Consider the following 25,655-nt stretch of genomic DNA (forward strand, 5'->3'; position numbering starts at 1 on the left):
AAAATGACTAGCTCAAAAGCTAGGACTACAAATTTTCTGACCACATGATGACACACATGATGCATCAGGCCCAGCACAACACATTAAACAAGTGCAATGGGCACTTCTGTACCTCCACCCAAACGCTGTACAAACTGTCTTGGTGCAGGTCTCATACATCCAAACTCTGTGACCTACATTACCTGGAACAATCCATGTCCACTTTGTATGTCAGAACAACATCATATATCTGCCAATGTCACAACTCCGAAATGTCCACATAAATATCTCATGGTGAAGGTACCTGTACAAAGAACAAAACAAGGAATATAGGCTTGAAACCATAGCTATGACACAAGTCACATAGCAAGCAAGTGGAAGACAAAGCACACTGCAAGGAAACTGACACAAACAAAGCAACATCATCAAGGTGGGGATATGTCAAAAGGTATCTCATCAAGTAGCCTTTGGATTAGTATTGCAAAGTCTGAGCTCCATAGCTGTTTACAAAACACTCAGCTTCACACATTCTCACAACTATGGTTCATTGCACAGTCTCAGTCATTACATCACATGACATTCATGAAAAGTAGCTCTGGATGAGCTCTTCCCACTAGTCAGCTCCTTCCTCTTTACCACTGTCATCCTCACCTGGTATTTCAGCAGTCACATCCAATGGCACTGCAGGCTCCCCCCCTCTGGGATGTATGGGATATTCCTCCTTGTGGTGATGTTGTGGAGCATGCAGCATACCACAATGACCTGACTCACTTTCCCAACTGAATAGAGGAGCGAGCCACCAGTTCTGTTCAGGCACCTAAATCTGGCTTTCAGGAGCCTAGAAGCCTGCTCCACTGGCCGCTATGTTCTTCCATAGGCCTCTTTGAAGTGCACTTCCCCTAGCGTAGCTGGATTCCTCACCGGCATCAACAACCAAGGACGGTTTGGATATGTGGAGTCTCCTGTTAAGGAATGGGACATAAGTGCAACAATGAGTCACTCACTTCATGATTGTAGCACCTGACATTGCACACACAATCACAGTTGTGACGTACCAACTAGCCAGGCCCTCTCTAGGTGCAATTGTGACATCAGCTGGGGTCTGGTGCTGTTTTGCATTGTGACCCCTGTGGTTGTCAACACGTGTCCACCACATGAATTTGGATGAAACTCAAAGATGTGCTATAAAATTGGCCCTCAAAATGTGACTGTATATTCTGTCTGCCAAAATGACCGTTGGCAGTGGTGGTCCATACATCGCTGTCAAATTACATCTGTGTCCTGCAACACACTACACTAGTGGTGGTGTTGAAGGACCTACATGATTAAACAGAATAAGGATGTTTTCAATGCCACAACACATATATTGTAGGCGTGGCACAGTTTACAAAGCCAAACACAGTATTTCAGGCTGCCAAAATGGCGTATGCCTGACCTACTCCACTGGACATTAGGAACTGCCCGCAACTGCAGTCAGAATTCATCAGGGCGGTAAGCGGTTTCATGTGGCGGTCGCGGCCCAGTAGCTGTGTCCGCTGGTATTGATGACCGCATACGTGGTAGACGTGACCACCATGTTATGCACATTCACTCACTTGAGTCCTGACACTGCTGCCAGCAACATCTCCACTACCTGAGCACCTGTGGGAGCAATCATGCCACACCAAGCAGGTGATGGGGACCCTGGTTTCTCTCCGGAGGAGTTGGAGATGCTTGTTGATGAGGTCCTACCTGTTTATGAACAGCTCTGTGGGTCACCAGAGGAGCAGGTAAGAATCTTATGGGCACAATTGACTCTGTACAACACCATCCTTTCCATCCTCACAGGCTACAATGTGTCCGTGTTTGCCAGTTAGACTTCTTGTGTGCCTGTTTTCCAGTCTGTGTGGCATCAATTGGATGTACATTGTGCAGGTATTGGTGGCCAGTACTATATGTTAAGTTCAGTCACATTGTGTTGTGTGAGGTTTTTGAGGTCCTAGATTCTCCTTGTGTTGGTTGCATATAACTAAAAAAAGAGACTTTCCTGCCATCCAATGACATCTCTTCCTTCACGATTGTTGTAAATGTTGGACAGCATGTATGTGTATGACAGCATGAGTCATTTGAGGATCTTTTAAGCTATGTGTAGAGTATCACAGATCTTCCAATCCACATCTGGCCTTGACAAACTGTGTCTGAAATCCACATCCTGACTCACTCCGCCCTTCAGGTTGCCACACAAACCACATGCCAAATTTCTGATGGTCACATGATATACCATCATGCATGGTAGTGATAGAAATGTGAATGTCATGTAGGTTCTGTATGCTTATCCTGCAGAGACCAGTTCCTGTCAGTTGTATCTCCCAGTATGGGACCTAGTCCAGGCTGTGGGAGAGTCACTGTGGTTATGTAACTGTGGAACTGTGCACACACCCTGTACACCAGCAGATTCTGTCATGTGGACAATATAATGTTCTACTGTCAAAACCCGTCCTGAATGCCTCAGTCTGTTGACTAAATTAGGAATGGGTACTGAGGTACATCCCAGACGTAGTCCATATGTGCACTTTGCCTCATTGTCAATGTGTGTCTTTGACTTATGGCAGGTCCCTTACTCCCATAGCTCTGTTGTCACCTTCACAGATGTCATATTTGTCCTGTACAGGCCTATTGCACTAATGACAGTCCCACAGTGCAGACAGTGTGTTGATTCTGGGAGGCCATGACATGTGAGTCGGTACTTTGGTCACACAGCAGAAACTGTACAATGTATACCTTTGCATGTTGGATGCCATCTCTGAAGGATTGACACATATATCCAAAGGAGTGTTCTGTGGTGCAGGTACATATCACAGAACCCACCCCCTGAAATGGCATGAGTCTGCATTTGGTAGTCCACTTGCCCACACATGAACAAGAATACACTGTCTGTACCCACCATGCCAGCCCCTTCATTTTCACTCAAGTATAATGATAAAGTCTGTACTATGGAAATGGCCTGTAGGGACTGTATACAGTGAGTCAATGTTGCAGAGTGTGAATGTGTTGGTCCACTGAGGCCAAAGGAGTTTACCCTTCAGAAGCCACATATGTGTGTAGTGTTTCATCGTGGCTCACATCACAGTACATGTTGCTGGAGCATGGGCTACCTGATGTCAGTAGGCTTGCTTAGTTACTATAGGCATTGAGCGGGGTAGTGGGTTAGTCTGCAGATGGATATAAATGTCTGTAGTCGTGTCCCTGTACTTATTGGCTTGTGTCCTTTACACTTATATTGAGTTAACAAATTGACAATTTCTAGCTTGGTGTTTCTAACATGTGTGTGACTCAACCATTTGTGTGAAAACTTGTGACTGTAATCTCGGGATTTGTCTCTCGCATCCATGCAGGTCAAGGCTCATCAGAAAAAGGAGATATGGAGATCCATGGCCTGGAAGGTGCGGACCCTGGGGGTCTTCAGCTGGTGGAGCACCCATTGTTGCAAGAGGTGGGAGGACCTGAGACGCCGGGCCCAGAAGATCATGGAGGTTCAGCTGGGGCATGTCAGACCATAACCCCACTAATGGCCGGCATTCTGGCAGTGGCATACCCAGACATTGATGGGCATTTGAGGGGAGCACAGTAGCCACAAGGAGGTGAATACAGGGTATACTCCTGCCTGTCACATTGCCAAGTTAATGTGTTAGGTTCTGACATCTCCCCCTGACAATTAGGGATGAGCCATGTATGATACAGTAGATAAGTAGCTGTTTGTGTAGATATGTCATGTGGTGCATACTGATGTGCCTTGCATACTGGCCAAGGGACCTAGGAGATAACTGTGTATAATTCACAAGCAATTTGCTCTCCAGGGACAACACACGGCTGTGTACATTGATTAATCAAGTAATGTTCGTTGTTGTAGAGGGTGTAAATTCTATGCAACAGACCACTACTCCTCAGTGTTACAGGCCAAATGTAAGGAAGTCATGGATCACTGTCCTCAGCCATGTGTCCAGTCAAATGAGTATATTGGCATCTGTCCCCCAGAGGCTACTTGTCTTCGTGTGAAGGGTGCTGGTGCCTTACTATTGTCTGTAATGTAAGTAGGGAATGCCCATTGACATGATTTATTTGTAATCACTGTTACCAACATCCCATATGCCTGCATGATAGCATGTGTCCCTTTCTCTTTGACAAAATGTGTACACTGATGTGTCATGCATGGTCTACCTGTCATAATGGGATTATATCTGTATTTCCTCACATATATGTGCATGCTAACCTGTTAGTGTAATAGGACATTTGCAATGGGGATACATTTTGTGTGGTACTACAGACAGGAGCGTGTTAACATTGATTGCTGGCTGACACATACACTCACCCATCACTGCATGTCATTTGGCGTGTGCAACTGCAGTAGCAATGAGGGCCAAGACGTGTAGGACTAGATTTTTTAGTCACAATGTGCATTCCCAGGCAATTGATGTCCACTGCACCTATGTAATGTAGAAGGTTTATAAAATACCAGCTGGCATGCATCATGGAGTTATTTCCATTTATGTTATAGTCACATATGGATGGGTACAACCATGTAACCACAGACATCTGGGTTTCCAAGAACAAAATGGAGAAAGTGATGCATCTTCCCATTGAGCAACTGATGATATTCTTCTGCAAGTACTTGCATATCTCTGGGATTCTCCAACATTCAAAGGACTAATGGTGTCTACTGATGAAATCAGAGTATGTCATTGTAAGGAGTGCCAGACATTAGTGATGATTTCCCTGGGGTTTGCTGACTCATTGTGTTGTGGATTTTAAGGACAAATCTCCCTGTCAATTTGCACATTATGTCTACAGTGTACATTTCCATGCCAAATGTGTGGCATTTGTGATCAACATTAGTACAACCTCCATCACTCCACTGGGACAAATTTCACTTGGTGAAGAGTGCATTGTTGACATGTTTCAAATGTGACATGAGTAATTCCATGTCACCTTTTCCAGGCTACTGTACTGTTGTCAGCAACATGACACATTCTCATGCCATCATTTTACATTGTTTTGTTATTGTGTATGTGACAAATAAATGTCTGCATGACCTTTTGTGGTATCTGTGTGAATGAAGATGGCATTGGGCTACTATTGCATGACAACAGGTAACTAAGGTATGTTACAAGCATTGAAGGTGTTGTGGTCTCCTACCTGTTCAATGGTTATTATGATTGTACAACTTCAGGCATGCAATTGTAGTTGTTTGAGATACAAATATTTCTGTGGGAAAATGTTGACAGTTCAGATATCATGCATCCATATGATACGGTACATGTAGGGGCAACTTTAGTGGAGTTTGATGCTGGGGTCTACTTGAAATCATGGTTATGTTTGCTAATCAGAGGTCTTTTTCAAGGTGATAAGCAACATGTGGTGACCATTTTTCTCTTTATTTTTCAGCATCAGCCCAGGCAAGTGAAGGGGACAGGGTACAACCAAGTGGGGAAGCATCTGGCCATGGTACCTCCGGTAAAGATGCCACCGACACGGAGGGACCCAATGGCCTGGAGGGTGAGGGGAGTGCCACGGAGGAGACCGGATCTACATCCTTATCATCGGATTCAACCTCCTGTAGCCACTCCCTATTGGTGGAGGACCCATTGGGACATGATGCTTTACCACCTTTTTCAGCTGCCTCCAGTTATATTGCCTCCCTGTTGCTCCCCACCCAGTTGGCCTTGCCCGCTCACCCGAGAGGGTGTGTGTCTCCTTTGCTACAGGCACCTCTGCCCCAGCCCCGTAACCCCTGCTGCCCAGAGTGAGGAGGCTATTGACCTCCTGAGGAACATCTCTGTGGGTCAGACTGCCACTGTGAATGCCATCCAGGAGTTGGCCAGCCAACTTCAGCAGACCAATGCTTTTCTGGAAGGCATTTGTAGTGCCATGTCTGGCATACAGGGATCGTTTCAGGCTCTGGCCTCCTCATTTGTGGCAGCCAGTCACCCCCCAAATACTGCTCCCCTCCACCTCCATTTCCCAATCCAAATCCCCCATTCCCCTACCAATCCCAAGCACACAGACACATCCGCATGCACCCAACTCAACACACATAAGCTGCACACATAAACCCCAAACACCACAAGACACACCGGCATGCAGGCACTCAACATACACCCACAAATACTGCATCAGTCACCACTTCACCTGACACCCCTACCACCCCCACTGACCGGCACACCATATCCAGCATACCGGCAAGCACCACCACAACAGCCAGTGACACATCAATCACTCCCATCATACCCACAGATATGGATTCTATATTGGTCTCATGTGTGCAGACATAGAGGGTTTTCAATTGTGCTAGCTTCCTTCGCATTTGACTGTATATGTATCTGTTTTGCTGTGTGTACCTTGCTGGTACTTCATCTATGTGTATGTCCTATGCAGTTGCAGTTGTATGTGCTTTCTTGACTTGCACTTCCGCATTCTGCAAAAAGGCATTTCACTTGGCTAGAGTACTGTTTGTCCATGAGATACATGTAGGGCCAGTTCCTGTGCAAATGTTTTTTTTTGGGGCGTGTACAAAATGATATGTGTCCCAGTGCAGCATCATGTCTTGAGTGTTCCTGATGCCTCCATCCCTATTGTGCATGTATTGTCTGCATACTGAGCTTTGGATATTTGTCTCATTAACTATTGTGCATCCCATTGTCCTTCCATTGTGTTGCAATGTGGGTGATGTGTCGGTCCATTACAGGGTTGTTTCATGGGAAGGTTGTTTGGGTACTATGACAGATCCATACATATGTGTATTGAATCTGACAACAGTAAATGGCATGTGTGCAATTTGAGGATGTCAGTTGTTGCAATTTGAGGATGTCAGTTGTATTGGGAGATGCGATGATGCTGTGTTGTTTGTGTGTGTGAGACACAATGTTGTGTACACTTCATCGTCCCTGTGCTTAGGATGTAGAGATGTGGGTTTTTACATAGTGTGGCAGTGCAGTGTGAGTGGCCTGCTCAAAGGGGGCCCTTAATGTCTGTGAATGTGTCCTTCTGTGTGGATGACTCCGACTGTGGGCACAATAACATGTTTACTTGGTGCCTGTAGCGCGACCCCCATATCATGTAAATGATGGCACGATGATCTGTTATTGAGCGTAATGACACGGGTAGGTTGTGTCCATGGTCGTATGGGTTTGATGCACCTTCGATGAGCGGTAACAACAGCAGGGCATGTGTGATGGGCTCCATGGCAGAGAACATTTAACGCTGCCTCCAGGTTAGTTCCTTCCTTTATACTCTCTGTTTCTGCCTGCTGGGTTTGTGGTGATTGGACTGCTACGGTTACATTAGTGGTGTGCAACCTCATGCTGTGTCTGGAAGAAACACAGGCTCCACTGGCCTGTTTGTCCTGCCTCGTGACCGCGGTTGTATGTGGTGCCTGGTGGTGCAGTAAGAACCACAACGGTCTTTGATGCATAGGCCGTCTCATAATACAGTGGTCCGACCGCCAAGCCGATGGCGGTGTACGGAACGCCAAACTCGTAATGAGGATGTTTGGCTTTTTCTTGCAGCTTTTCTCTCTTTGATGGGCTTGTCTGCAGGTTTAAGGCTTCTCGGATCAGAGGTTTGATTTGATTAGGGCGGCCTGCTGCAGCGCAATGCTTTGGAGAACCTCTGAAAGTCTTTGTCCTCGTCATTGATGGTTAGGAGCTCTGAAGCTTTCAGCAGGGCAAACCAGCACAGTCAGGCTGATTCACGATGTGACTGTGGTGGCTTGACTTTCTACTTCGAGCCAGTCTCCTACTGGATCTTTTCTACAAATTTTTACTCAATATCCCAAAACGCACCTACACAGGCCAATAAAAAACAGTCACCACTTGTCAGCTGAACTGATCCTCTCTTTGGGCTTATAGGTGACTTTTTCTAGCTCTCTTGCACATCTGGCTGTTCAAAGAGTCCACTCCTTTTTCTTTGAATCAGACACAGACCTTTCTTTGTAGAGCCTTGAGAGTGCAGCAGGTGCAGTCCTTATGAGTGCAAGCCTGTGGTGTAGTATCAGGGTCCAGCAGTGCAGTCCTTCTTTTTTTGTTCCAAGCAGTGTTCTGAGGTGCTCCTGCAGCTTTCACATATTTATCCTCCATTGTGGGCTGTCAAGAGGGGAAGTACACTCCAACCAATAGGGGTAATAGCTCCCTCTGCTATGAACTCTTCTAGCAAAGTGTGACATATTTTCAACTAAGAATACACTGTTCTTGCACAAATCAAAATGGATAAAATCTATCCTTGGAGTGTGCGTCTGTGTAACCCAATCCAAAGTTGTGGCTAACAGCTCACTACAATCCCCTTACAGCCCCTCTCATAATCTAATTAGGTAGCTGCCATCTAGATGGGAATCAAGAAAGTGGGGGTGGCCTGGGTCCTATGACATCTGGTCTCCTGCCTTTGAAGTCTAACCTTTCTCCCCAGCCCCCTTCCTCTCCCTGGTTTCCTCAGGAAGCAAATCACCAGATGGTTGTTTTGTTTCAGCCCTTGTCTTCTTCACACCTACTCAGAAAGCAGCTTGGTTCAAGCTGTCAAAGGCAGACCTATCAGAAGAGGCTGCAACAGGGCTGCTTTAGGTAACCTCAGAATAGTATGTTCTAACACTATTTTCCTGTAACTGTTACATTAAATCTAACATTGACAAGTTGTTGAATTTAATTTGACCATTAATTTTGTACCTTGCATGATATTGCTAGCTAGCTGCAAAGCAGAGATATACTTTATTAAGTTTAATAAAGCCTTCCCCATATTAGCCCATGATGGGACTACCAGTACTCCAATAGGGAAAAACAACCTTAGTTGTTTTTCCTTACTAGGTCAGATAAAACATATTTTATATTGTACCTGCTTTTTGTAACAATGGACCCTACCCATGGGGCACCTAGGTCATACTATATGGGTGAGTTAAATGTAATAAAAATTTAGTTTTGGACTTTCAAAGCACTTTTAATTCCAAAGTCAAATTTGCACACACTTTTATTTTAAACCCAGCCTACAAGGCAGGCCTGGCTTTAAAATGGCACCAGTCCCACAGGAGTGCACACTTAAGTGCATTAAGTCCACTGTGGTCTCTAAACATACAAGTACTACTGTTAGACCTGAAAGCCTTAGGGTGGTTACCCCCAAATTTTTCCCTGCCTCCCTCCACTTTTTGACAATGTTTTTGCTGGTTTTAGGACTCTGTGCACTTTACCCCTGCTAACCAGTGCTAAAGTGCATATGGTCTCTCTCCCTTAAAAAATTGTAACATTGGTTCATACCCAATTGGCATATTTGATCTACTTGTTAGTCCCTAGTAAAGGGCCTGTAGATTGAATGCTACTAGTGGGCCTGCAGCACTGGTTGTGCCACCCACATGAGTAGCCCCTTAACCATGTCTCAGGCCTGACATTTCAAGGCCTGTGTGTGCAGTTTCACTGCCACTTCGACTTGATATTTAAAAGTACTTGCCAAGCCTTAAATTCCCCATTTTTTACATATAAGTCACCCCTAAGGTAGGCCCTAGGTAACCCAGAGGGCAGGGTGCTTTGTAGGTAAAAAGCAGGACATATATCTGTGTGTTTTATATGTCCTGGTAGTGGAAAACTTCCAAATTTGCTTCCCACTGCTGTGAGGCCTGCTCCTTTTATAGGCTATTATTAGGGCTACTCTCATAAACTGTTTGAGTGGTAGATTCTGATCAGAAAGGGGTAAACAGGTCATATTAAGTATAGCCAGAATTGTAATACAAAATCCTGCTGACTGGTGAGGTTGGATTTTGTATTACTATTTTAGAAATTCTACTTTTATAAAGTGAGCATTTCTCTGCACTTAAATCCTTCTGTGCCTTACAGCCTGTCTCCTATCCATGTCTGGGCTGGGCTGGGCTGGTTGACAGCTCCCTTGTGCATTTCACCCAGACAACCACAAACACAAGATGCTCAGTCCCACCTGCACACATCTGCATACTGAATGGGTCTTTCTGGGCTGGACAGGAGAAGGGCCTGACACTTACATTTCAAAGGACGGGGGCCTGCCCTCACACAAAGGACTGACAAACCCCCTACTGGGTCCCTGGCAGACAGGGTTGTGCTGAAAGGGGACCTTGTGCACTTCAAAACCACTCTTTAACGTCTCCCCCACTTCAAAAGCACTTTGGGGTATATAGACTGAGTGCCTGACCCTACCAAATCAGACACTTCTTGGGACAGACACTATGCACCAGAACCTACAACCTGCCAAGAGAAGCTACCTGGCTACCCAAAGGACTCACCTGGACTGCTTTGCTGTAAAGGACTGCTGCCTTGCTGTTTCCCTGCTGCCTTGCTTGCCTCCGGCTCTGCTGAGAAGTGCTCTCCAAGAGCATGGCTTGAGCTTACCTCCTGCTCCTGAAGTCTCCCGGCCAAAAAGACTTCATCTCTGCAAAGAAACTCCTTCTGAAGGGAAAATCGATGCACAGCCTGCTGGAGTCGACGCACAGCCTGTCCAGCGGTGAGAAAATCACTGCATCACTGAACCAGAACGACGCTCCCCAGCTCCCCGAGTGGAGCTCGATGCAGCGCCAATGTTGCGTCCGGAAATTTTACCACAGCCCACCGGATCAACGCATCGCCGAGCCGGAACGACGCAGCCCGACTTCCTTCGAGAGGATTCGACGCAGTGCCAGATGTGCGGCAGAAATTCCACTGCATCACCCACCGGATGGGCGCAACAGCTGTGACTTCGTCCTGCATGCCCAGGATTTCCACACATTGTCCCTGGGCGTCAAAAGACCCCGCATTGCAAAGAGGACTCAAGCCTGCGCATACGAATTCGATGCAAAGCCCTTGCTGCGTGGAAAAGAATTGACGCATCATCTGTGTGCACCCAGAAAACCGATGCACACCTACCTTTTTCCACACATCTCCTCCTCTACGGTCTTCGTGCGTGTAATTTTGACGCAAACCAAGTCCTTTGTGCTTTCAAGAGACAATTGTTGCTTTTAAGAACTAAAGACTCTTCTTATCATTACAAAAGTGATATTTCAACTTGTGATTATCAAATCTTGATCGTTTTGACCTTAATTTAATCAGATAAATATCTTATATTTTTCTAAATCTGTGTGGTGTCTTTTTGTAGTGTTCTCACTGTGTTATTGCATGATTTATTGCACAAATACTCTACACATTGCCTTCTAAGTTAAGCCTGATTGCTCAGTGCCAAGGTACCAGAGGGTGGGCACAGGAGAATATGGATTGTGTGTGATTTACCCTTACTAGGATTGTGGTCCCTATTTGTACAAGGGTGTATACCTCTGCAAACTAGAGACCCCACTTCTAACACCTACCATATACTAGGTACTTACAGGTAAACTGTCTTTGCCAATTAGTATTACATTAATTACCGTATACCTTTAGAGGACAGAGCACTGGTCCTGTGCCTCGTTAGCAGAGCCCAGGGCAATTTCAGAGTTAATAACCACCAGCATCAGTCAACAAATTGGGTTGATCAGGGGCAAAAGTATGACTTCCCTAAAGAGATGTTCAGATGTACTACTTCCACTCCAAAGTTAACCGTATTTGGGAGAGTGTTAAACATTTTGGGTGAAGGTCAACTTTACTATTTCTATTCCATACTGAAATACATTTGGGAAAATGCTGTACTTTAAAATGTCAAAATGATTTAATATTGCAAATCTAATATAATATTACACAGAAAGGGATATATTACAAACATCAATTTTATTTATCAAACAAATAAACCATATGATATAAAAAGCAAATTAAGATTACTAGTAAACATTGTTTTCAAATAATAACTATTCCATAACTTTCAAATAATGAACTATAATAGAAAAAATAATAAAAAGCATGATTTGCAAAAATATCAAATTAAATAACAAATGTAAAACTCACAATGTTAAAAAATATATCAATTCCAAAAACACCTTAATTTAAAATCAATAAATACCTTAAAATGAATTAAATTCAATATAGGTAACAAAAAAATATATTAAGGAACCATTTTTTTTAAATCAAATTATAAAATGATGCTTCAAATTTTTTAAAATATAATACTATTAAAATATAATATTAAACAATTAAAATGTTTATCATATAACAATTTGAATTTTGTATAATTAGAAAAATCAAAGATATAATTTAATTAAACATTATTAACAATTAACACAACTAGGGCCAGATTTTAATATGGTGGTGCTACACCCAGTGCAGCGCCACTTTTCTTGCTCCGCTTGGTGCTCCCCTAATGCCACCATGTGTGTGCCGTATCTAAGATACGGTGCACCATGACAGTAGTTAGAGAACTAGCATCAAACGTTTTGACGCTAGTTCGGAGTTTTGTATGATTAGCGTCAAAAATGTTGACGCTAAGCAGGAAAGCCCCTTGAGGCCCATTGTAAACAATGTGTGCCTCCTTTCGACGTCCGCTCTAAGCAGGCATTAAAAGTGCTTAAAAAACTGATGCAAAGAAATTTCTTCGATTTCTTTGCACCATTTTTTAAGCCCCCTTAACGCGGGAACAACCCTTTGCATACATTATTTCTAGCGCAGGTATAATGTAACACAAAGGGTTACAAAGTGGTGCAATGGCTGCATTGTGCCACTTTGCATACTTGGCACTGTTATTTGGGCCTTGATGGGTCATGTTAGTGTAAAACAATGACACTAATGTGGTGCAAGGAGGTGCTAGGGGCTCTTAAATCTGCCCCTAATTCCCTAACAAACCCACCATTTTACTACAAAAGTCTACAAGCATTTTGAAAACAATAAAATATTTTAAAACAAAACATATACATAAAATACACTTTTTTAACAACAACATACAAATTATTTTAAAAACAATAATCTCGCCTGGGGTATTGTCACTCAATATATTTTGCAAGAGCACATCTCTCAGAGCTAGGTAACATGGCACAGCATTATCCTAGTCATCAGTCTGCCAGTCATTCAGTTGAGGAAGTCCTTTAAGATGGTCAACAATGTCACAGAGAATTGCCCTTATCGCTTCAATATTCCCCTGCTCAATAGGCCGCCGTTTTAAAAAGTGATCCTCCTGGAGAACAGGATTTGGCCACTACAACCCTCTTTCCATCATGCATGGTTATCTGACATGGCCAGCAGGTTTTCCATCATGGACAGAGTTGCCTCCTGGGAGCTTTTGAGGATACTAATGAAGGGAGAGTGTTGTTGTTCACCATTGGTATCCTTAAATGGTGTCTGGGGAATGTCAACCCTCAGAAGTAAACTTGGGGGAATACTGCTAGGGAGCTATACGAAGGTATTTTCTGAGGTTTTCTGTGTAATGGCAACAATATCTTCTTCGTCATTCTGTTCTTCTTCCTCAGCCATCTCCTGTTCATCATCTTTATATTCTTCTTGTGAAATGCAGGGCACTGAGATAGTTACTGGGGTGGGTGACTGGAGTTTTTCCATGGATTTCCCACCATGCTTCGCTAGTAGATGTTAAAGTATCACTGTCAGAGGATGATGAAAAACATTGAAATACAAGATATAAAATTTTGTCTGAATGATTCAACAGACTGCTTGAAGATATAAATTCAAACTTAAGCTAGTAAAATGAGAACTTGAATAAACATATGATGGTAAGAATTGATATCTGAGTGGAAATATTATGTATATTCAATGGCAACTCACCAGTTCCAGCCACAGATGCTTCCTTTCTGGATAATACCCTTAATTTCAGTTGCTGAACTAGTGTCCTTGAATTTAGGGGTGGTAAAGCATCCCCTGGTAAAGCAGCTGTAAAGATGATTAATGTGAAATCGTATACAAAGATTTACGAATTAAAATATAAAAGGGGAATTTTACACTAATGGTGTCAATGTAGAGGGAAAAAATGAGGCATAATAAACTCACATTCAGAATACAATATACATTTTAATTAACATACATAAAGTGTACCAAAAAAATATGAGATATAGAAATAAAGATCAGATGTTCACAGACTTACCTGATTGATGGATGGTAGAAGTCATAATTACTGCTGCCAGGATGTCCCCTAATGTCATGTGTATTGTTTTCACAATGTTGACACCAGGGCTACGGTTTGACTCTAGCTGACCAAAAGAGAGAGACACACATATAGAGGAATAAGACATTCAGGGCCTCATTTATGAGGTTTTGGCGTAGGGCAGCACCACAAAAATTCTTGCTGCCCTGACCTGCGTTAAAAGAAAACGGCAGGAATGCACCATATCTATGAGATGAGGCGCATTTCTGTTCCGTTTCCCCTGCACTGGCATACAATGGGCTTCAATGTGCCCATGCAGGTACCCTTGCACCATGGTGCACAAAAACAATCACAAGAGGAGTTTTTCCTTCTTCTATATGTGCTGCTGATTGCAGCACACATAGAAAATGAAAAAACAAGGAAAAATAAAGGTATTTCCCCTCTTTGCGCCTCCCTTACGCCTCCCCTGGGAGACGTAGGCTTTTGACGCATTCCCAGGTTTACGAGACCTCGTAAATTAGGGAATTAATCAAATTGCATGGGTGTTATGTGTGAACACCCAACGTAACGCCCATGGCACGCCTCCCAATCACAACGTGAGACAACGCAGTGACATGTGCTGCACTGCCTCAGTTCATATCTACAAGTCCAAGAAAAGTCAAGCAGGCTGGCTTTACGTGGCCTTGTAGTGTGCACTGTGGAATGTCACTAAAAGTGATGTTTGGCTGCACATAGGGGTTTGTAAATAAGCCCCTCAGAGTTGTACCTGATGATGGTATGGTGACTGGTTTGATACAAAGCATGATACACACAGATTCCACTCCTGGAGGTGAATACAAGGCCTAATGGAAACATTATTGTGCTGCTTCTGGGTTAATTGTTCTCTGGCATTGCATGGTTTCCTGCAATAGGCAACTCAAACAGCTGGTGTGAGTTGAGGGTGCATTGTGAGAAGGACAACCTCCTCAAGGGGTGTGAGACAAAGCTGGGCTCCAGGTATGCCTCCAGGATTAGCTTGTGCCTGATGAACCTTGGCGAACCACTCCTTCACCTACTTTCTCTCATCCTTCCATTTCTTCTTAATGTCCTCTATGCCACAGTCTTCTCTCACAATGCATTGACAGGGTCAGTGACTGACAAGGTTGCCTTCTGTGCTCTATTGAATGTGAACTAAAGCAGCCAAAGTAGTTGATTGCACTGTTTACCAGACATTTTACAATAAGGGATGAGTATTCACCAGTAAATGTCTGCTTCCTCTTAAGAGTGGTCTGCAACCTGGAGTCTAGATGTGTTTTCTGTTGGATGCAGGTTCACATAGTCCAGGAGGAAAAAGGCAGATTCTAGGGTGTGACCATTATTTATATGCTGTTAAGTGAATGACTGCCAGGTGTGAACGATTTGGAACATGTGTATAGTATGTGCCTAGTCCCATCCATTTTTAGGTCTCCATTTCGGCAGAGGAGGTCACCGTGTCCATCAGATAGTTCCACTCTGCATGCTGAGATATCCATCCCAGTGGGGAACATGTCTGCAAAGTAGATGGGATATAAACTACAGTTGTAGTAACTTTATGGCTATAAATACTTTTGTAGGCGTATCTATTCCATCACAGTAGGGAACGAAGACATGTAACACTACACCTAAGTGTAAATTTACACTCAGAATTGGTGAATAGCAAATAAGTGCTGAGTTACAGCTAGATGTGTTAGTCAATATACACGAGTAAATGCACGTGTATATTTCCTTTGTGAATAGCCCCCATATCTTAAATTACCCCTTCTGTGCAGTGCTCACTTTGTGTGGCATGGCTCTTTGTCCTAAATTAGCGCTGCTGGTGCATGCTTTGTGTGACAGTGCCCCAAAATAACAATTACTTTTTCAAAGATGATACCTTTTCTCAGGCTAAAAGGTATTTTGGTTGCAAGCTTTCCGGAATACAGGGTCCCTTCCTTTGGCAAGAGTTAGAACACAAATTATCGGAATTTACTTTCATATGACAAACAATGAAATTGATTTTATATTGTCCATGGTTTCCCATAAACTATAAAATAAACATGGCTCCGTTTCCATATGCGTTCTGCTCCTACCTGATCGAGAGACCTTATTTGGTAGTAGGAGCTGGTAAATAAATAGATTTTTAGCGAAAACTAAATATTACATTGCATACACTTTTTTGATAAGTCGGTTTAAACAAAATGTTCTTTCATCCTATTAGTACTGATTCGTGTATATGGTGTTAAAGATACACAGAAAAATAAAATACACCCTTTTAGTCCTGGTAAAATGCATTCACGTGTCTGAAAAGAAACAAACTTATCGTACTTCAGCAATCCTTGTGAACTCTTGGGTTCTAGTGCCACTCTGTGGTCATGGTCTGGCAGTACAACTTCTTACCACCAAGAAAAAATAAGACGCAGTTTTTTATCGTTTACCATAGAATGATCTGAGCGTTGTGTTTTATTTTAAGTTGATATCCTATCATTTCATGATTATGCTTAATTTCTTAACGCCAACTGCGCGCTTCAGGCTGGCACAATAAGGCCCATCGCTGCCCATGCCCATTACGCTGATTCCCCAATATGCCAGGGGTTTCGGGGTGACAAAGTGTACCGTTTGACCACCGATGATATAATTTGGTGGCCAATTATCCCAGCCAAAGTCCCTCAGCATCATCCCTTTTGATCCTGAGAGACTAGGGTAAGAGCAACGAGAGGAAACCACAGAAAGTACAAATGACATTGGTTACTTTCCGGTAGTGCCGCTCGCTCCCTTCATGGCCCTCCAGATCCAGTATTTCTCGCTAAACTTAATTGTTGGGGATAAACAAACATGTTACGACAACATAACAGAAAGAAGTACCTGAATCTGCGTCCACGGCTTCAACTTTAATTATAAACTCGCCTGGATCTCTGTTCTCTGAAACCGAGGCCTCGTAAAATTGCTGTTGAAATGATGGTGTGACGTCATTAACGTCAAATACGTTTATGGTAAAAGACTGAATTGAGGAGAGTGAGGGAACACCATTATCGGATGCTACGACAGTCAAACTGTAGTACTTCTCGGCTTCGTGGTCCAACCTAGAGGAGAGGGTCAGCAAACCTAAGGGACAAAAAGCAAATTCACAGTAAAACGTCCTTTAGTCACAGGTGAGTTTCGGGCGATTGAAGTGTCATGATCGAATCATGGAGTTATGCGCATTTTCACTTTAAACTTTTAGGCCTGATTGACAAAAGCAAACTTACACTTTTGTGTAAGTTTACGATTGTCTGCTACTCACTGAGGTATTTTACCAGTAGTATTTTCATGACTGCTCAGTGTCCGCACATAAAAAGATAGAACTGTCCTATCTTTGTATACGCGTCTCGTAAATATACTATTAGTAAAATACCTTTGTGAAATAGTAAAGAATCGTAAACTCACACAAAAGTGTAACATTCTTCCACACCCCAGAGAATGGCACCGACTCCTGCATTGTACAGCATTAATTTAATGAGATTAACCAGAGAAAACGACTTGCAAGATGTGAAAATATAACTGCCCAGGCATGTAAGTGTTCACTGTATTACACACTTTCCTAGACCTAACTCTTCTATATCAGGACCACAGAAAATTGACTGTAGTGTTGCATATGAAATTTTCCATCGTAAAGTTCCACAAATCATAAATATCTAAATAGTGATGCAGAAGTTTCCATTCTAATTACATTTTTGTGGTGATCAAAAACATTTTCGAGCGAGGTCGTTAGTAATCCTAGCCTATTGATTAGTTTAATGAATCGTCAAAATACATAAATAAATACATATCTACGTTGTCAACTGCCTGTGTGTCTTGTTATCCATTTACAATTTCAAATGTTCCCCTGGGTATCAATACCAGGCCCTACTCTCCACACCTTTGAGGGTTTATACTAATTTGTTCACATTTGAAATTTGTAGACACAATTTTCCTGTCAATTCTCTTTTTATTTCCATTTATTGAATGCATTTATAACCAGCTCCTATTTCCTTAGCTTTAGATATCAGAGGGCAATATAGAAGCACATCAAATCTGTAATCATGAAACTATGCAATTCTGTGCTCTCGATCTAAACACGGCTAAACTGGTGTATACCAAATCAGCACATTTATTTAACTTACCAGTAAGTGGCTAGTGCACCCAGGGTCTGAAAGTTAAATGACACTTATGAACTACGGCACTATTGTGCCATTCACTATAGTGGCAGTGCAAACATCTTCGGACCTACTCTGTGTAGCCGACCCATGCAGTGTGCCCTGTCTAAATAACCTTTTGTTGTCAGGTTAATGACCTCCCTCTTAAATAGTAGTAAGTCACCCTTATTTTAGCTTTGTAGTCCGTATTGCAGGATGTATGGTATTTCAAAGTGGAGCAAGTGTAATTTTGTGGGTGTTTGGGCACCAAAAGAAAGTTTAGAAAAAAACTGAAAGAAACCATATAAAATAGACCAGTGGGACTTAAAAACGTTTTTGAACTTTTTCACTTACAGGCTTTCACTTGGTATATTCACTTGGTATATCTGAGCCAGGGTCCATCGCAGTTCGCCTGAATTTGCACCTTGGTCTCTGTCTACCAGGACCACTGAGTATCATTGGTGTCTTACATTTCTCGGTGCCGTATTTATTTAAGCTTTAAAATGTGTCACTTTGGGCCTCTTTATTGGACTTTTGATGTTTTGGCATCATTATATTTATTAAATTTGACCCTATTTGCTTATTTGATTTAGGATTTTAATTTTTCAGAGTTTGACTTTAATATTGTTTTGGGACTACAAAACCTTGCTTTAAGTTATTCTCTCTGCTCTGTGCCATAGCTGCTGGGGTTAAAGCTAAGGTTAATTTAGTAGCTTGTAGAGTTTACCCTGACAAGAGTTTTGATTATTCCTTGGGGTTGGCAGTCACCAACCTCAAAAATTAATCCAATTTCTTTTACCCCATTTCCCAGAAGTGGCTACATTATGGTTCACGCCCAGTGTAATGGAGTTTCCTGCTCGACTGTGCATGTAGAAAACCTGCCCACACATATAAATGGAAATCATTTCTCCCACTCTTCAAGAAGTTGGAAAACCTATTGATCAGTCTTGGTTATGAAGCATCTGGTCATGTACACAGAAACTCACCATTTTGACACTGGCAACATTTCCTCAATTCCTGTATGCCTGACAGCAATGCAGGAAAGGGAACAAGCAGGCGCCTCCCAGCATTCCCCATGGGCAGATCACATGTGTGACAACCTAGAAGCACATCCTCTGATGGAGATGCATATATGACCATTGCTTGGGTGCACTCAAGTGCTCTAGTAAGCTTAAATGTCACATTTACCTAAAGGTAAAATGAGATAAAAAAGACTACACTACAAATGAGGTAGGGATGCTAATAAAGGCAATGAACTTGTATTGCTAGGCAACTGAATGGTGAGGGATGAATTGATGGTTATTGATAGTTGGTTTTTGGAGGCATCCAGTTTAAAAAACTCTGGAATAGACTAATCTAATTGGCACATGAGGGGATCCCGGACTGTATAAAATTAAAGGAAGAATTCAAAGTAGTTATTGGTGGCCTTGGCTGGCTCCAAAGCTGGGTGGAAAGGGTGGTTTGTCAGTGTTCTGAATGCCTTAGGAGTGGTAAAATTCAGCAGGTTAGAACTTCTATTTGGCACAGCAAACAAAAAGGTTCAGTAGTGTAAGGTTAGGTTAATGATAAAGACCAATGTCCAAAGGCAGAATGTCTAGCACAGGATAGTGACAGTGAGCTCTGTTCTCGAATGTCTGCACATATTTCCATGAAGAGAATGCCCTCATGTCTGCAGAGACTCTGTAGAGTTGTCATGAGAGAGTGCAGTTCAAATTGTAATGAACTACTCAAACATATCGTTTTAGGCAAGAAAAAACATTGCCAATGACACACTTTCTGCATTTCTTATGTCTAAATGTAATAACGTATGTGGTGACTTGCATGTAGAGAAGGGCCCCATACAGGTTCGATTTCTAGAGTGGTGTTGGGAAGTGATTCTTTCTCAATGAAAACAAAAATTGCATCTGATGTAAAAACATTACAAATCCACATTTACCTAACTCTGTGTAGGTAGGGTTGCTGCCTGTAAATCTACAAAACCACGGGTCTGCCATGAATTGGGGAAAATTGGAAAGACCCACAAACACAGGCGTTTACTATATTTGATTGTGAACCATTCCAAGTACACCTTTCATACTGGTTATACAGTCCTTAAGAACGTAAGTGGCTGTAGATATGTGACATAAGAGCCTTACATCAGCTGTTTTGAAGCTAGAAAAATTTGCTATCTAGAGCTTCTACAGAAGACAAAACAGAACTTTACATTTAGCTTTCTGACATGTTTTTGCAGACAGTGTTCCTTGTAGAACTTTATGTTCTGGGTCTTCAATTCCCCTGAGGTAAAATTGATCACTGATTTGAAATAACATGATCTAAAATTAAAAAAACAACTTCACTCACATTCTATTTCGTCAGTTTGAACTATAATTGAAAACCATTTCTGCCTCCAATGTGACTTTGAATTTTGCATTTCAATAAGCAGATTCTTAGAACAAGGACATTCTGGCATAACATTCTATAAAACAAAGAAATTTATGCAGCTAACTGTAAAACTGTATTGCCATGTGTTGCATTTTGAAGAGTGCTTGGATGAGCAACCTTACCTCACATCAAAAAACACACAGAACCTCATTATGTGAACCCAAGAGACGGGGAGGGCATTTTACTCATGTCATGAAGAAAGTGTGACCTGTATATAAGGGATAAAGCACTCCCTGCCTTACATTTTGAGGATATGGCAAGTCACTGAGGAGTTCCATAACCATATAGAGAAATGAGGCCAAAGGCAGATTTCCTTTACAAAGATACGGAACTCTTGCAATATCCTTATCACGCATGCCAGGGGGTACTTTATCCCATATAATATATAGGCACACCATCACCTTTCCCACAAACCACTTAAAAACTTGGTGCATAGCTCTTTTATATGAAGTAGCTCAGAAACTGTAGAAACACACAGAAAGGTTCTAGCTTTTCTCTATCTAAGGAGTGCAAAAAATAAACATATTTCCTCTGCTTGTCACTGTGTGCTATTGAAATGGAGCAGAAAAAAGGAAATCAATGTTTCATTTTGGTTGCTTTAAACAGCTGCTTCAATTACACCACTCCATAACCTGACCTGCCTTTCACCTTGGCTACTGGCACCAGGCATTGTGATGTCAGAACTTGACAATAATAACTTATAACAGTCAAGTTCTGATGCCTTTTCCTTATAATTTGCAACTGAATACTTCACTAGTTGCGAATTATAATGAAATCAGAGACTGTCGTTTACAGAATCTCTTTATTATAGTAGTCATTATAACTAGCCTGTGCTAAATAACATTCACTCACACATTGGACGTTATCTCTACTCTTCAATCACACTGACTTGCTGCTTCCTGTGCCAAATGTACTTGGCTTCTGCATGTGGATACTTCACAACACCTTGCCTCCCTGGTCTTGATCGCCCCGAGTATTCAATCCATCCTATGGAATATCAAATCATATACGTCTTTGGGGAGATGAACAAGAAATGGGGAGTATAAATTAATAAATGAGTTAGAATGGTCTAATTTGTGATTTTGCTCAATTTTTGTCTCTTGGAGGCTGTTTCTCTGATATATTCGTATTTGTCCCCACTTGCTCAGGAATAAATACCTAATTTCGAACATGGTGGTACTGTTTTCAGGCAGTTGTGAAGGCCCCCGTGGGACAGCCCACTCAAACCCATGTGATGCATATGCCGCCGTCCCTGATCGGTGCTGAGGTAATAAAGGATGTATGTACACTTGCTCCGGCACCCTCAAGCAGTTGTGAGTTGCATGGGGTGGTGGTGCCGAGCCCTTGACGTACCTTACGAGTGCTAAAGTGCTTGTATCTGCTTTAAACTTGGTAAGATTGGCTCATACCCAATTGCCATATTTATTTGACCTGTAAGTCATTAGTAAAGTGGCAATACGTGTGCCCAGGGCCTGTAAATTAAATGCTACTAGTGTGCCTCCAGCACTGATTGTGCCACCCACTGAAGTAGCACTTTAAGTATGTCTCAGGCCTGCCTTTCTACCCTGTGTGTGCAGATTTAAACTGCCATGCCGGTCTGGCAAAGTAATTAACCTTTTGCCATGGCCAAACCTTCCTTTTTGATACATATGTCACCCTTAGGGTAATCCCTGGACAGCCCAGGGGGTAAGGAGCAGTGTATTTAAAAAAAGCTGGACATGTACTTTTGAGGTTTACATCTCATGGTAGAGAAAACACTCTTAAACTAATTTTTCACTACTGCAAGGCATTCCTCTCCCATAGGATACTTTTGGAGTTACCTTATTATGTTTTAAATGTGTAATTTTCAAATGGGACGAGGTTATCGATTCATGTTTGGTGTCTTTGGAATTGTACTGAAAATTCCTAACTTATGTTAAAGTCGGATTTAAAATCATAATTTTGAAAATGCCACTTTGAGATAGTGTGCATTTTCCTCCCTTTGCCATGTGGTGCCTGTACCCTGTCTCTGGGTCACATAAATGGGTGTAGTTGACAGCTGGGCTTTGTGCATTCTGCCTAGACAGCCACACACAATGGGGAGCTTACATATGGCTGGATAGGCCATCTCTGGCAGAATGGGAGGGAGAAGCTGTCCATAGTCCCATTTACACTTGAATAGATTGTGTTCTGTCCCCACACAAAGGGCCCCATATCCCCTGCAGTTAGTCTGGAGCCATGGCTAGGGATACAGGACACTTGTGCACTTCAAAGGCCTTCCTGGAGAAGCATCTACAAACTTCAAAGGCACAATTGGGTATAAATACTAGACATCAGACAACACACTACAGTATACTTCTGAACCTGTGGGCACTCTGCCATGAATAAGGGCTGTTGTGCTGCTGAAAGGAATGCCACTCTATTGGATTGCTGGTCTAAAGAACTGCTGTCCTGCTGTGCTGATCTGCTGCCCTCTTTCCTGGGTGAGAAGGACTGGACTTGCATTTCTTGAACCCGGAACCCAGAGCGACCACAAGGGCTAGTTGACTGGCCTTCTGATCTGAAGGCTCAGGGACACAACAGGCTTCCAACAAACTTGCACTGGGACTGTGCCATCTTTGTGTCTACTCTGCCAAGTGGTGCACCCCAACCCTGGACCCTTGGAAGTGGGCTTATAGTGTTCTGCCTGCCTGTGTGGATCCACTGGAACCGGCGCCTCTTCTCTGCTGCACAGCACAACCCCGAGAAGAACCGACAAATCTCTGCTGTTGTGTTGATTGGAACCTTTGAAAAGACCCACCTCATTTCGGCAGCCCTCAATGCCTTCAGAAGTGCCACTGTGCACCACATCCTCAGTGCAGACCCTCTCATCACTCTCAACAGCAGGTTCAACGATGACACTGGGCTCCTCGAACTGACCCATTACCCAGACTGTGTCTCGGTTCCTCAATCCCAGACTTTGAATCACAAGCCCCTTCAATGGGATCCCCGATGATGATGCAGGCCCTCACATCTCAGTATTGCTGCCCTCCAGAACCGACAAATCGCTCTGCCTGCGCTAGGTGCTGTTGCCCTGCATCCTCACAATGCTCTGCAATCCAGGATTCGTTATACTCTGATCAGTGGGCCTAACTGGGCCCCTGTAGCAGGCTGCGCACCAGCGCAGTCAGTCTGAACTTGTGACTTTGTCCCGGTTCGGGGTGACCAGATGTTCGCAGTTGGTGCTTTATGCTTTTTGGTGCGATTTTCACTAAAATATTTAAAACTGCATATCTCTGGTTCTACTGATTGGATTTTTGTCGTTTTGGTCTTATTTATTAAAGAAAGTTATAATTTTCTACCTTGATGTTAGGTTCATTTTGTGTGTTTTTCTCACTTTATCACTGTCTGAAGTATTGCATACATGCTTTACACATTGCCTCTAAGTTAAGCCTGACTGCTCAGTTCCAAGCTACTACAGGGTTGAGCACAGATTATTTTAGGGTTGGCTTGTGCCTCACTCTGATAAGGATTGTAGTTGCTGCTTGACCAGGAATCACAGCCAATTCAACCAACAGCCCAATTTCCTATAGTTATTCAAACCCAAATTCAATCATCTGATAAATTATAATTATTCTGAATCACCTATAACAAACGTATTCGCCCAAACTTTGATTACAAACCCCACACAGAATTGTAGTAAGTATAGGAAACTTTGTTACCTGTCGCCGCATCCAGCGAAAATGTTCTATTTTCATTTCCTGATATGATGTGGTACGCAACTTCTCCGTTTGTACCTTCATCCGGATCTTTGGCAATGAAGCGATGAACAAAGGTGCCCACTTCTACATCCTCTAAGATAGAGGCTACAGGTGAAGACACAAAAGAAGGACTGTTGTCGTTAATATCCAGTATGAGGATCTTTGCAGTCATGGAGCTCTGTCTGCGATCTGGAATCACAGAGGACTGATCTGTTGCTGTCACTGTGACTACAAAAAAAGATCTGACCTCCCTATCCAGCTGGAGGGCGGTCGTCAATGTGCCATTCCATGGGTGAACGGAAAATGGATTTTCTCTTGGCGAGGAGGTGCTCAGGGAGTATTTCAACCAACTGTTCACCAGGCTTCCATCGCCGTCCTCTGCGCTGAACGTGTGCACGATAGTGCCAACTGAAACATTTTCATCAACCGCAATTACAATAAAACTGTTCGGGAAAGAGGGGGAGTGGTCATTCACGTCTCCTACTTCGATATTGATAAAAACAGTGGAATTCTGTGGTGGTTCCTCGTTTTGGTCTTCGATGATAACTCTGAGGAGGTAATGAGATGCAAACTCGTAGTCAAGCTCATCGACAAGGAGCAGTTCGCCCGAAGAATGGTCAATTTGAAAATGGCTGTCTTCATCTTCGGCAGCAATTTTAAAATGCACATTATTCTTCAGAGCAATCTGGTTTTCAAGTGACTTTAAAGAACATATCCCTTTTGCAGGCATGAGATTTTCTAAGAGGAATAAATGCTTGACGCTTTGGATAAGATATTTCACTTTGGGGACAGTGATGACCTGAAATATTGATAAACACCTTTGATTAGAACTGAGATCAATCAATCAAATTACAAACAAAACATTATGAGCTCAAATGCAAATTTATGGCTCGTGTCTTTGTACAGATGAGTCATAAGAGTTATAATTAAAGGTCTTATGTAACAACGGATGTAGCGTTCAGAAAACCTTCCATCCGGTAAATCAGTGGGTTTCCGAATACTATAACCTTGAAATGGGGCTCGGAAACAATACCGAATCAGTAATTCAGTACGTAGTAAATTACTTATTTATGCTTTTATTAATCTGTTGCTCTTCTCAGTATAATCCTACAAACGCCAAGATCTTAAACAGTCAAATACCCCATCGCCCGCAGCCCATTATTGTATGAGGTCCCAGATCCCCTTCTGAATGAAAGGTTTTGAAAGACTTGGGCCCAGATTTAAGAAGGCCTAGCGCCATTCGAGTGCCACATTAGCATCAATATTTTTATTCGAATGTGGCGCTGGAAGGCCAAAAACGCTGCACCACTTTGTAACCCCTTGCGCCACATTATGCCTGCGCCAGGCATAATGTATGCACGGGGCGCTCCAGCGCTAGGGGGGCTATAAACATGGCACATCATTTTTTGCGGCATTTTTAACGCCT

The 25,655-nt window shown here is 42.8% G+C and overlaps 1 protein-coding gene across 1 annotated transcript in view; it reads right to left on the reverse strand.

Moving 5' to 3' along the window:
- Positions 1–25,374, reverse strand: part of LOC138255249 (protocadherin-23-like) — a 486,186-nt gene extending 460,812 nt beyond the window's left edge. Inside the window, exons 1-3 of the mRNA XM_069205831.1 lie at positions 25,370–25,374; positions 24,191–25,059; positions 16,801–17,040 (exon numbers count right to left, since the gene is read on the reverse strand). Of these exons, the coding sequence (XP_069061932.1) occupies positions 16,801–17,040; positions 24,191–25,059; positions 25,370–25,374 (1,114 nt within the window). The remainder of the gene's footprint in view (positions 1–16,800; positions 17,041–24,190; positions 25,060–25,369) is intronic.
- Between the last annotated feature and the right edge of the window lie 281 nt (positions 25,375–25,655).

Source organism: Pleurodeles waltl, chromosome 1_2 (assembly GCF_031143425.1).
Source record: "Pleurodeles waltl isolate 20211129_DDA chromosome 1_2, aPleWal1.hap1.20221129, whole genome shotgun sequence".
Lineage (NCBI taxonomy): Eukaryota > Metazoa > Chordata > Amphibia > Caudata > Salamandridae > Pleurodeles > Pleurodeles waltl.